Here is a 14,642-nt window from a genome sequence, read left to right on the forward strand (position 1 = left end):
AAATTTCAGATTTTTTCGCAGTACATTATTCATCGAAGTATCACATAATAATGAAATGTTCTTTGTTTTGCAACTTACAATGCATTTGCAGTGTGAAGATGGGGGACCCTTGGCTAACACTGACCTTGAGCAAGTTAGAGAGTAATTCTTACATACAAAACAACTTTTCTCACAACTGTAAACTTAAGTGCCACATTAAAAATTTCATATTCTAGAGTGAAAAATTGTGCATTTTGTGGTTCTTATATATATTAATGTTTTGTTAATTCATTATTGTTACTATGAACACTTTTAAAAATAAACTCTGATATGTAGTAATCCTTCCTTTCTTGCAGTGTTTTTAACATAGTTACTTGACTAATAAAAAATCACACATTCACAGAAAGTCATATTAGATTTATTGGTGTTTTAAATTTATTCAATATTATAACTTTCATGTATTAATCAATGGAATTATTTATCAAATATAACATCAAATTTTTGAAAAGAAAGCATCATGAGAAAACATCTTATATATCATAGTATAATCTACCATTGTACAACAGCTTAAATTAAAATATGGCCCAATTATACTCAACATAAAAAATCAAAGTAAGACAAGTAAGTAAAAAAAACAAGACATTGCAAAGCAGCTAGCTAGACCATTCCATCGCAAAAGAGAACATCAATGTAGATAAAAATCACTGCTTGATTTACACACTGAAAAGCATGTTTCTATAAACACGTAACTAGTACAATGGTTCAATAATTGACTTTTAAATTGTGCACAATCATGACTTAAATAATGAAGTTGTATTTATTAACTATAGTGTTGCATTTATTTAGAAAGCTTGGTGAACAATTCATTTAATATTTCAATTACTTTGTTCAATTTTCAAACAATATGAAAATAGCTTATTGGTATACTTTCTGAAATTTCACCACCAAGCATACTATGTATGAAGCAATCTTCACTTTATTTCTATATCATCTGAAAGAAGCAAGGTTTACCTCCCTTCACGGGCTGGCCATTGACCTCCCTCTTTCTATGCTACCTACCTTTAAAAAGTGAATGTTTCATGTCTTTGGTGATTTCAGACAGTTAGAGCATAAAAATAGATAGTGTGAAATTATGATAGCATGAACATGTTTTTTATGTACCTGAATTTGTCCACCAAGCACAAATTGTTTACATACATTTTAAAATTTGCACTAATACCATACATGTAGCAAAAATTGAACCATAAAATTATCCTTAACTTTTTACAACATGATCAAGAATATATTAATAAACATAGAAATGCCTTATGGCAAGAACAATAGAAACAAATTTAATACACAATTTGAATCATTCTGCTCCAAAGCATTTTGAACCCCCCCCCCCAAAAAAAAACAACAAAAAAATCAATCTGCAAAGATTACCTAGACCAGTGAATTTATACATATATTAATTGAATCAACTTTTAAATTCAGAGTAACCATGATTACAATTTAAATAAATCATCTGCTGAAAATTGATAGCTAAGGGATATATTTCAAGGAAATTCATCTGTATTCAGTGGTTGTAGAGAACAACTTCTTTAATCTTACATAACGAAAGCGAAAAGAAAGATTAAAAGTTGTTTACAAAGAGCTGAATACATTTATCAACAGTTTTTCATAAAACTAAATCTTAAGATCATAAGACGCTATAAATCCAGAGAAATGGGGTTTTATTATGTATACTACATGTAGTAGTTTAATTCTTGAATTGTGTTGTCTGTAGATTTCAATTAATTTTTTGTGGTAAATGAGGGTAAGAATTCTAAATTTATGAGGGGGATATCTATTTCTTTATGTTTTTGCATAAAATTTCAATATACATATATGCAGTTATTAAAAATATAGATTTGGCGCATAATGCCAAAATAAGGATGGTGAATATTGTACAAACCTCAGATGGCTAAATCATTGTATTGACCTCAAAAACAGCAATAATTGTATATTATATGATTCGTCTTAATATAATTATGTACAACAGATTATAGCAAGTTCACATTCAATGTAGCAAATTAAGGATATTAAGCCAGTCTTTTCAGAAACGGAGTATAGATAAAAGTGTCACAGGTAACATATGGCAGCCTTTTCAGAAATGTAGATAACAGTTTCACATGTAACACAGGAGATAGTCTTTTCAGAAATGGAATGTAATTGCTTTAACAGTTTCATATTTAACACAGTGGGTCCTCTTTTCAGAAATGGAATGTTGGTTTATAAATTTCATATCCAACACAGGAGATAGTCTTTTCTATAAATGGAATGTTGATATCAGTTCTACATTAACACAAGATGTTAGCAGCTAGTCTTTTCACATCACAGGGGCAACTACTGTTTACAATACCCTTTTGACAATGGGTTGTATTATATATCACTGCAGTAATTCTGAGTATAACACATCAATTCTTTCATTCAAAATTACATACTTAATACACACTTAAATTCAATACATATGTATCAATCACCATAAGTAATTAAACCATACTATTTAAGAAACTGATGTTAATTTAAATGCCCATGAGATGAAATATGAATTTTATAATTATTATACATGTACATGCATTAATACCTCAATAGATGCAGTGTACAAAGCACTTTACAAACACAAAAAAAAAAACATTAAGAGCCCTCTATACATTGCACATTAAAAGAGTTCTTATTTTGTGGTATTTTTTATGCAGATAATCTGCCCTTTGATCTAGACTAAATAAATTGAAATGTATATAGTTTATCAGTATCAGTTAATATATGTGATTAAATCAAGCATCCATAAGAAAAATAGATTGAAGTCTTAATTCATTTGCAAGTATTTTGTACAGTTAAGTAAAAAACAGTGATATATTTGTTCATGAGTACTTCATTCTCTTTGAAATAAAGAAACTTGGATTCTCTTTGAAATTTTTTTCTAAGGCTGAATGCATAGGAACATTGTGATGAAAATGTAATAAGATAAGCTCACTACACCTTTACATTCTACAATTTTCTCAATTTTCCTTAACTGTTGAGAGGGCCCCTAAATAAATGTTAAAACAATTAAAAAGGAAGTAAAACTTAACATTGGAAAAGTATGAAATGCTATTTGATTGTATTATTTCATCCAGACCTAATAGATCAAGTCTAAGTAAGAGGTATGACCCCTAAAAATGTGTTATAAAAATATCTTTATATTTAATCCAATCAAAGATATACACCAGTACAATTATTCATTATAATACTTTTATATTTCAAGAAAAAAAAAACATGCATATTTACGTTTAATTTATAAATGACATATGTTTAGTTCAATAATTACAAAAGTATACAAATTTACATATTGTGTAATAACAGAGAAATATACATATGCTGTGATGAAATTTCAATTGCATATATTAAATAAAATAAAGGCAGCAAAACTGTTTTCATCTGTATTTTTAAAGTTTGCAAATATTACATACATATTAAACTAAAAATAATTCCATCTCATGGGCAATCAATTTTTAAACATTATAATTTTGTCCCAATAATTTCCCAATAAGGAAATATATGTATTAAAATTTTAAAATTAAATACTACATGTACATATGTATTTTTTAAAGATACAGGGGAGTTATTGGGACATATAGGGTAGATGATGAGTGGCAACCCTTGATTTTGCCTAACCACTCTTGGCAGTTTGTAAATATTTAGTTTCCAATGGAAACTAAATATTTACATACTACCTATGTTGTGCTCTAGAGGGTTTTTGATACTGGAAAATACAACTGCACCTATATCATTAGCTAGCTTAAGGATTATCTGTAGCACAATAAATCATATTATGGTCAGACCAATAAGCCTGAAGCACATCTGTTTGTATATCAGTAAAGTTTGTAAATATTAGGTCTAACTGTGTCTTGTTTTTTGTTGTTACCTTGTTTATCACTTGCTCACAACCAAAGTTTTCTCTGATAAAGTTTAGGAAATGTTCATACTGACCAGTATTCAAATCCAAATTACAATCTCCCATCATCACAATTTTTTCATCTTTGTGAACAAGTGGAAGCAACCTGCTCTTCAAGGTATCATAAAAATGTTCAAGAGTACAAGAAGGCTGCTTATATAAAACTACACACTGTATTGGAGTATTGGATGGCATAATGGAAATCATGGAAAATTCAACAGATTTGGAAGTGAAGGTGTTGTATGTCACACACTGTAAATTATTCCTCAAATATATGACAATGCCATGATGTGATCTGGTCCGGGAAATATTTGCATCATTTCTGAACATTGTAAAGCCCTCCAAAGTAAAGTCTTCATCAGAATCTGATTCACAAAGCCAAGATTCAGCTAAACCAATAACATCTGCAGCTAAAACACTTGGTTCTGACTTGATATCAAGGAAGTGTTTGTGTAGAGACCTTGCATTGTTGAACAAAAATTTGATATCTTTATATACTGAGTAAATGGGTATGTATGAGAGCTGCAATCTATTATCTCTCAATCTTTCCATCTCTCTATCAACCTTTTCATCTTTTGAGAGACTTTTTTCGTTGAAATCCAGAATGAATAGACCATCAAGTGACCTTACCCTTGAAAGTGCAACATAATGTATGTGAGGAATTTTGCGCTGTTTTGTCTGTGCTAAGCTGATAACTGCCTTTGAAAGAGTTGCTCCTTGTGCTTTGTGGATTGTTTTTCCAGCAGATGGTTGGAGTGGAAATTGAACTCTCTCATATGTCTTCCTGTTATAAACAAATGTTCTTTTAGCTTCAAATATGGGAGTCCATGTAGTGTTCACATTTGTACTGAACAAATGGTTGTATTGATGTCTTCTTGAAATACCTATACTTGAGTCAGCCAACAGAACCCATACTATGGCAGGTCTTAATTGTGATTGTCTATATTCAATGTATTTCACAACACATGAAGCACGTACATTTGTCAATCCATCTGTAACATCAAGATTCACTGATATGTCATAGAGCATATCCACAGCAATAACAAGATTTGTTCTTAATTGTCCAGTAGATGCTTGGTTTTCTGGCAAATTTTGAATTAGTTTCAATTTCACTGATGCAGAAAGTTTTGTCTGTGATAACACATCTGTGTCTGCTCTCACATTTACTTTAACTGTTGAAAGATTTTCTATTAAATTGTTATTAAATTAATCGACAAACTTGTTCTCGATAAATAGATGAGGTGCCTGTTTAGGATAGTTTTCAGAGTCTTGCCTAATGATGCGTTGAGAAATAAGTTCTTTGTCTTCATCTGTCATCTTGTTTTCACGAAGTCTGTTCAACATTTCAGCAAATCTGAGGTCGTCCTTTTGTCTCATAATTTCAGATAATTCATGCATATGAAAATGCTCATTCCACAAATTTTTTGCTAAACTCTGACCAGGATTAGAAAGGTCATTTAAAATCCACTTGTCTCCAACAGGTGGTAACTGATATAAATCACCTACAGCTATGATGCTAATACCACCAAAGTCTTGTTTTCTACCAGTAAGTTGTTGGAGTCTATCATTTATAAATGTCAGCATATTATTTCCAACCATTGAAATTTCATCTATTATCACAACTGACAAATTCCTGTACTTTGTCCTAAATGAGTTCAATTCATCTGCACCCATGTGCTGCTGTGTTTGATACATTTTCCTGTGAAATGCTGATGCAATAGTAGTCCCTTTGATGTTGTATGCAGCTTTGCCAGTGTGAGCACAAAGTAATATTCTAATATCATCCGGACTTTCTCCTTCTTTTGAGTAAAGTATTCTGTGTAATGTTTGAAAAATGGCATCAATAACCACAGATTTTCCTGCACCTGCTCCACCAGTAAGAAAAGCATATAATGGTTCATCTCTGTTTTGAATCCAGTTAGTCACATGATTGTAAAATTCTCTCTGCTTTGTATTCAAGGATTGCAAAAGTTTATAATACTGGTCATCAGGAATGCGGACAGCACTCATTTCTGTTTCAGATACTTTTGAGGACAAACCCAGGTCTGGACCTATATCAAAATCTCTATGCTGAACTGTATCAGGATCAAAATGAACAAATTCCTCAGATGGTTCAGAACCTATCTCTGCATCTTCTGCCTCAGCATGCTCTGTATTTGGTGCTACTGTCTCCAGATCATCAAGATCTTCTTCAGCTTGAAGTCGAGCTTGTTCTAATTCATCAACAAAATGCTCATACTGCCTTTGCTTCATTTGTATCATACTTGCTTTTTGCATGTAATGCTGTTCATAAGTTTGACAACTACCAAATAGATCTGTATTCTCATTTCTCCAAGGCAGAAAGAGAAGAATTCTTTCTCTGTAATACTGTTCAGAATTTGTTTTTTGGCTGTACCCTACGTATCTAATAACCCGTTTGTTTTTTCGTCTTCTGATCTTAATCCCATTTTTCAAATGAACTAAAACATCCTCATCAGAAAAGATGTTCTCTTGAGAATCTTCTTCAGGGTTATCATCATTCACTTCCTCTTGCACATCTTTTTCCATTTCTTTTGGAAAAGTGACTTCCAACTCTGAAACAACAACAGCTAAGCACCAATTTTCTAGTTGCTTTGGTCTTCTTGCATATCTCTGTATCATACCATCTGACTTAATGTCAGTCGAGTCTTTTGGTAACTCATTCAATTCATCTTGATGTTTGAGTAAGAAAACTCGGTCTTCAGGTGGTGAAGTATTTATAAAAACAACTTCTCTACTGGCTTGTGTAAGTGGCATCTGCAGGATCAAGTAACTTGCCTCTTGTGCACTGACCTCAACAAAGTTCAAAAACTTGTTTCCAATATGTCGAACTTGTCGTTTAAGATCCATATTTCCCTCTGCAGCCTCTTGAGATGCCTTATCAAGCATAGCACTTATTCCTCTTTGAGATTTGCTGATATAAGCAACAATATATGTGGCACAGGCATAAGGATCGAGTACAAACTGAATATCTAAATTAGCATTCCAAGCCTTCAACACTGATGGATTGTAGTAATTCACTCTCATTTCTGATGGACTTCTCCTTAGAAACACTTTGGGACCTTTTAGGGATGCTCGAATACATTTTATATACTCATCCTCACACATTTCTACAACAGTCTCTAAGAAGGACTCATAGTCTAAACTGCAACCATCTTTGTAATCATTCATTTTCTTCTGAATATCAGAATACATCTTTCTATAATGCTCAACATCAAAATCCAAGGGTTCAAGAAGCATGGTTTTGGGCAAAGGTGGCAATGGAAATCCAAATCTGCATACAGATCTACCACCTTTTTTGCAAGTTTTTGAGTGCTTATGTACTTGAAGCTCTACAAGCTGCTTCATTTGACAATCATTTTCCTGCAAAGCACATGTGACATATTTATCTACAAAAGCTTCTATTTCCTCATTGCTATTTTCCTTATGCTTTGGAGCATCACTTGTCCATACCAGCATATGAATATGTGGCGAACCTCGATTCTGGAATTCTACCCTTCGAAACACATCAGTGACAACACCTAGAGGATTGTGAGGACTCTTAAGAACGGTATTGATGAAAAGTTGAACTCTGTTGTCAAAGAATCTTGCACATGTCACTGGATCTTGTTTTACTAGTTTAGATTTTTCATTCCAGCTCATAGCCTCTAATTCTTCTTGCGACATGGATTTTCCATCTAACATTGCCAATGTTTTAAGCAAATCTTGCCATCTGGTATCAGCTGATGAAAGAGAAATAAACCAGGTTGGAAGACCTAACTGCCTTATCATGGCAAATACATCCTTTTTCTTTGATGAAAGATATGCAGGAGAATTTCTAAGTGTTCTGAAAATATAATACCCTTCATTTAATCTTACAATTTTTTCTGCTGAGGCTGGATTTAAAACTTGTTCTGCAGTGATTTTTTTGCCCTCTGATTTACATCTTCTTAGTGCCAAGTTTACTTTGTCACTAACTTGCTTTATTTGAATTTTCTTTAATTTAAAAAAGATGTTGGGTACAGATTGTGCTGCTCGTCTATCAACACTGCGCAACTCCCATTTTGCAATATCACTGTAGTGTACTGGAACTACTCTTTCTTTACTTTCAGTTCTACGATGACCACAAAATATTGTCGGAAAACAGAGATATTCTGCACCTTTATCTGTAAATAAACTTACTGGTTTCTGATTTTCACCAGGAGCAAACACATAAAGTTTATTTGTATCAATGTCTGCTTCATCAACAAGTGTATCTGAATTGCCTTGGATACAGTCATCTGAAGTAACTTCACAAAAACCATCATCATTACCTTCAGTTTCACGATCATCTCTATCATTTGAAGATCCTATCAGTTCTTGTACTGTTTCCTCAGTACTTTTTTCAATTTCATCTCTCCAAGAATGGTCTATCACGATACCTGAATTCTTATACAATTCAGAATTTTTCATAAGCCAGTGTAAAGCATTTAACACAACATTTGGACGAACATTTTCTGTGAAGCATGCTGACTTGTGAGATAATCTCTTCTTTAATTTCACTGCTATAGTCACATGTTCATCCATTTGTCGTGGGAGGGCATTTACAGTTGGCTGAATATCTACTGGTACATTTACAATATTTCCTTTGACTGACATCTGACCTCCTCTTGGTAATTCTCTTATTTGCATAAATGGTATTCGTTGAGATATTAATCTCTCTTCCAGTGGGTGTAAATTTAAAACATCTGGTTTTTCAGGCCATTTCATTCCATTTTTAACAGAAAGTTTTGGAATTTTCTCATCTTTCAGAGCTGAACAACAGGTTAAACATAGCCATTCTATGTCATTCACAGATCTAAATCCAGTGCAGATACTTTTACTACTAACACTAAGACAGGTTGAATCTAGCTTCACAACACTTCAAAAACCAAGTCTGATGACAACATGTACACACATAAATTGGACCAATTTTTACTTGTTCATGGAATTTCTCTATGCAATCTTCTAAAGAGTTACCATGACACTTTTTCTTTACCAATCTGCTTTCATTCTCTTTAAATTCTGTATCAAGCCTCTTTTTAGCTTTAGAAACCCTTTCATTTTCTCTTTCTTTTTCTCTGTTATTTCTTCTACTTTGCTGTTTACAGAGCCGTTCTTTCTCCAGCTGCTCTACATTGTCTCTTTTGCTCTTTTTTGCTTCTCTTTCTTTTAAATTAAATTCTGTATTTATTCTTGCTTTGTTCATACTTTTTAATGTACTTACTCTGTCCTTCTGCTTTGTCTCTGAATTTTCTCTCTTTTTTTGTTTGGAAGCAAGTTCTTTCTCTTTAAATTCTTGACTTTCTCTTGCTTTGTTCATACTTTTTAATGTACTTTCTCTGTCCTTCTGCTTTGTCTCTGAATTTTCTCTATTTTTTGTTTGGAAGCAAGTTCTTTCTGTTTAAATTCTTGACTTTCTCTTGCTTTGTTCATACTTTTTAATGTACTTTCTCTGTCCTTCTGCTTTGTCTCTGAATTTTCTCTCTTTTTTTGTTTGGAAGCAAGTTCTTTCTCTTTAAATTCTTTACTTTGTCTTGCTTTGGTCATACTTCTAAGGTTACTTTCTCTATCCTTCTGCTTTGTCTCTGGGTTTTCTCTCTTTTTTGTTTGGAAGCAAGTTCTTTCTCTTTAAATTCTTTACTCTGTCTTGCTTTGGTCATACTTCTAAGGTTACTTTCTCTATCCTTCTGCTTTCTCTCTGGATTTTCTCTTACAAATTTTTTTGAGGAAAGTTCTTTCTCTTTAAATTCTTTACTTTGTCTTGCTTTGGTCATACTTCTAAGATTACTTTCCCTGTCCTTCTGTTTTATCAGTGAGTTTTCTCTTCTTTTTCGCATATAATTTCTCATATATTCATTTCGATTTCCTTGTGGTGATTCAGAAATGATACATTTTTTTGACATGTTGTCTTGGAACTCAAAGTACTTATCAATTAAAGAAGGTCTTTTGCTTGCAGCATTGGATACACTTGTTTTTTGTGTTACAGACACTGGCTGAATCTCAAACTGACTTATCATTGAAATATTACAACTTTGATAAAATGCAAACATGTAGTCCATTAGTTGATCAATATCACTAAAAGTGATTCTAACAGCCCTACCATCTGCAGATGAAAGACCGTCCTCTCCATGGGAATGTGAATCAAAAAATACAGGACAGTTCTTGTCATCAAGATACACTGCAGAGCAAATTCCTCCAACTATAATTAATCCTTGATTATACCTTGTAAAGAGCAGCTCAATACCTTCCTTTAAATTATTACTTTGACATGACTGATCCCAATCTATATGAGTCACAGTTCCATAGATCTGTTCATAATAGCATATTTCATAATGGTTATCATTCACAGAAACAGACTTGGGAAGTTCTTGAAATTGTAGCATTTTTGATACAAATTGAACAGTTGACTGTAATTCTGCAATTCTGACTCGAAATAAATCATCCCCAGCAAAGAGAACCTTATCGAGTTCTGATGAAGTAGATGCATTTTGCAAAATGATAGACATCAAAGCGTTGCATGTGCACTGAACTCCTCTAGAAAAAGATGGAAATAAATGACTAGCTTGATTAATTGTTCCAAATAATTTTGTCACAAACGAATTTTTCTCAATAGTATCCAAAGGCATATTGGCAGAGTTCATAGCGCCCAAAGGCATATTGTCAGTGTTCATAGCGCCCAAAGGCAAATCTATAATGTCACTAGCGCCCGAAGGCAAATCTGCAATGTTTCTGGCGCCCGAAGGCAAATCTGTAATGTTTCTGGCGCCCGAAGGCAAATCTAGTACTCTTTTTAAGGAGGCAGTATCCCCCCGGTCCTTTGTACTATTTTTAACGTGGCTAGTGTCCACGAGTCTAAAAGGTCCGTCATCTGTTGCGTTAATCGTTGGGTCTTTTGTACTATTTTTTACGTGGCCAGTATCCACGAGTCTATTGTCACTGCTGCCACGACTCTGGTTCCCCATCTTCACTGATGCCATCCTCCAGTTCTTCTTACGTGGCATCATGGAGTTTCTTCAAAACATAACAAAAAAATTTCAATCAGTATTCCTATTCCTTAAAAAAAACTTTTCTTTTTTTTATTGTAAATCTAAAATTACAGATATATAATTAACTCAGGGCCTAAGATAGGACTTGAGAGGTGAAGTTTAATTCAAAGTTCTAAAATTTAAGCAAAAGTTCAAAAAACCTATTTTTAGCATAAAGGTCACAGTCAAGATCACAAGTCATTGACCTTGAAGTCATTTGAAAGAACTTAATAAAGTAATTATGTATGCATACAAAATATGAAGTCTCTACCTAGCATGGTTCAAAAGTTATGGTGAAGGTTAAAGTTGACAACAGACAAACAGACAAAGAGACAGGACAGCTCCCCTCCCCAAAATAATTTAAATTTATATAACTCCATGATAAATAAGAAAAGTACTAAAAAGAAAGCTGTGATCAAAACACAAGTTTATGATACGGTTTAAAAGCAAAATGATTAATTAATTCAAATTTCACTTGAATGTGTGAAATCAAAGAAAAAATAAAAATTGCAAATAATTATAATTTTCTGTCTGACAATTGTATGATTTTTCAAAAACAGTACTTGACCTAGATACTCTTATGATAATCTGTATACCAAATTTCATTTCAGTATGTGAAATCTCTGCAAAGATAATGAGCGAAAACTCAACTGCAAATAATTGTTAAGTCCATGGGTTTTAACTCTGTCCTAAGTAATGTGATTATACCCAAAACAGAACTTAACCTAGATATGTTCATGATTAATCTGTTTACCAAATTTCATTTCAATATGGAAAACCTCTGTGAAAAAATGAAGGAAACTGCAAATAATTGGAATTTTTCTAACTCCTAGGGGCATTACTCTGTAAAAAATGGTGCTATTGTACCAAAAACAGAACTTAACCTAGATACTCTCATCAAAATATGTATACCAAATTTTATTTCAAAATCTGCAACTGCTGCAAAGGAAATGAACAGAGACTTGGTGGGCCGACAGACAACAGGAAACCAATGTGCCCATCCTTCTTAGAAGAGGGGCATAAAAAGAACATTTTTAAATGGAAGGAATTTCATTAAAGTACATCTATATATTCATTGTTTGCACATAAAATTGCTATCTAAGGGTTGTCCCTAATCCATGGAATTTGCACCATTTTAAACAAACATTGAGTGCAAATGAAAACAGCACTTCAAAATTATGCAAAATGGCACTTACAAATTTTTCAAAATGGCAAATGAGTAAATATGTACCAATTAGATCTTAAGGGATGAACACTAACATTTCTTAGGCTTTAGTCTGGCAGGACTAGACCTTTCTTACTTTTATTAGTTCGCATGCAACTTTACGGGTCTATCAAAAAAATTAATAAGCAGAATAAACATACTAATGTACTTTATATATATAATATTTTTAAATAAACACAGCATTTATGTGTCTGAATTTCTTTATTCCTAAATTTATTGAAATCTTGTGATCAGGAAATCTGATCATATTCCCAATTTTATTTGTTTTTAACATGATTACATAAACTCTGATCAAAAACAGTCAGACTCCTGTGGGATTCTAAGAAATAAACAGGATTATTTAGCATAGATGTACATGTAATAGCCAGTAAGAATCAATATTGTGATTGAAATAAACAACTCATCTCCTTAATTTAAATCAATTTATTGTCATCATATCAGAGGTGTCTTGTTATAACTGTTTAATTTCCTTTAGTAAACTCTTAAAATTAAAGGCACGATTGGTCGTGTCTTGAATAGTATGGGCGTTGCCGATAATACAAAACATGCTAATCTTTACCCAATTTTAATATTGAATGTTTCTGTCATTCCAATTAAAGAACAGAAGAAATGATACACGTACGAGAGCGAGAACTTTAAATTTATTACCCTATAATTTATATTTAAAAAAAATAGTTTTAAGGCATGTGTATTGTATTTAGATAGATGTATCATATAATAAATAGATGCATAAGAAACACAATTGATATTGTTGACATTCCTACACTTGATGTATATAAAGGCTGCAAGAATCAAACATTTCTTTTGGCTTTTGTTGGATTTGTTAATCAACTATCCACCAATTGTTTACATATTTATGTAATCCTGTGACATTTGTACATTTGCCGACTTTTTCACAAAAGAGCACACTAAGAGAATAACTCTTCCATAGTCCAATCTAATTAAAACTAGAACTGTCCGAATGGGACAAAATACCCCCTGCTGGGTTTCCATAATAAAGATATGTATCAAACACGAATTATGAAATTTTTCTTCAAGTGACCTAGAACTTCCCCAAATGACCTTGGGTCAAGGTCATGACACACCCTTGGGTCATGGGCAATCTTTGAGTGAAATGAGAGCCTACCAAGTTTATCCATAAGAAAGATATGGACCGGACACGAATTATGAAATTTTTCTTCAAGTGACCTAGAACTTCCCCAAATGACCTTGGGTCAAGGTCCTGACACACCCTTGGGTCATGGGCAATCTTTGAGTGAAATGAGAGCCTACCAAGTTTATCCATAAGAAAGATATGGACAGAACACGAATTATGAAATTTATCTTCCAGTGACCTTGAACTTCCTCAAATGACCTTGTGTAAAGGTCATGACACATCCTTGGGTCATGGGCAATCTTTGTGTGAAATGAAAACCCACCAAGTTTATCCATAAGAAAGATATGGACCTGACATGAATTATGATATTTTTCTTCCAGTGACCTTGAACTTCCCCAAATGACCTTGCGCCAATGTCATGACACACCCTTGGGTCATGGGCAATCTTTGTGTGAAATGAAAACCTACCAAGCTTATCAATAAGAAAGATATGGACTGGATAGAAATTAAGAAAATGTTCTTCCAGTGACCTTGAACTTTCCCAAATGACCTTGGGTCAAGGTTATGACACATCCTTGGGTCATGGGCAATCTTTGTGTGAAATGAGAACCTACCAAGTTTATCCATAAGGACTAATATTAAGAAAATGTTCTTCCAGTAGACCATCCAAATTCTTTTCAAAAACATTCGGGTCATGAGGCTTTTATGTTTATGAGAACCCAGTTTTGCCATAAAATTTTCTTCCGAATTTTTTAAAAAAAGTAAAACTGTATTTATATATTTTTTATTGACCTGGTCAGTCAGTGTAATTTTATTTACAATACCCGAATAAAAGTCATAGTAAAGGTTCAATTATATCTTACTTCACATCATCACCAATCTTTTTCAACCAATGACCCTTGTTTAAAACATATACGCATGTATTACAGCAATTATAACATCTTTTCAGCTGTCAAAATCATGTCGACTTTCTTCGCGGGATTTAAAACAAAAGTAGAATGGTAGATGAATATGGATCCCGATCAAAATTAAGACGAAGAAAAACTGAAATAAAAAAAATCGAGGCGGGGGTATAAAATCGGGGCGGGCGGGGATGAGAATCTAGGAATATTTTTATTATGGCCTAAAAGATATGTATCAAACATGATTTATGAAATTTTTCTTCCAGTGACCTTGAACTTCCCCAAATGACCTTGGGTCAAGGTCATGACACACCCTTAGGTCATGAGCAATCTTAGTGTGGAGTAGTAGATTCTAATGTCCCTCAGTAAGAAAGATATGGACCGGACACGATTGCACAGACGGACGGACGGACAAGGTGATTCCTATATACCCCCCAAACTT

The 14,642-nt window shown here is 33.1% G+C and overlaps 1 protein-coding gene across 1 annotated transcript; it reads right to left on the reverse strand.

The window, feature by feature from the left end:
* Positions 1-3,702: 3,702 nt before the first annotated feature.
* On the reverse strand, positions 3,703-9,272 carry LOC134229291 (uncharacterized). Its single transcript, XM_062711007.1, has 5 exons — positions 8,930-9,272; positions 5,154-8,724; positions 4,565-4,718; positions 3,905-4,045; positions 3,703-3,789 (listed from the first exon to the last, which is right to left on the reverse strand). The coding sequence occupies exons 1-5, from the start codon at positions 9,270-9,272 to the stop codon at positions 3,703-3,705; spliced, it is 4,296 nt and encodes a 1,431-aa protein (XP_062566991.1).
* Positions 9,273-14,642: the final 5,370 nt, after the last annotated feature.

This window comes from Saccostrea cucullata, unplaced genomic scaffold (genome assembly GCF_032062105.1).
Source record: "Saccostrea cucullata isolate Sc308-1 unplaced genomic scaffold, CSIRO_AGI_Scuc_v1 ctg4771, whole genome shotgun sequence".
Lineage (NCBI taxonomy): Eukaryota > Metazoa > Mollusca > Bivalvia > Ostreida > Ostreidae > Saccostrea > Saccostrea cuccullata.

Coding starts and splice junctions, on each gene's coding strand:
- LOC134229291 (XM_062711007.1), bottom strand. CDS start 9,272: ATGAACAAAGCAAGAGAAAGTCAAGAATTTAAAGAGAAAGAACTTGCT. Junction 8,725..8,929: donor GGTAAAGAAAAAGTGTCATG/GTAACTCTTTAG, acceptor CCTGTTGTTCAG/CTCTGAAAGATGAGAAAATT. Junction 4,719..5,153: donor CATCTATTTATCGAGAACAA/GTTTGTCGATTA, acceptor TGTTTATAACAG/GAAGACATATGAGAGAGTTC.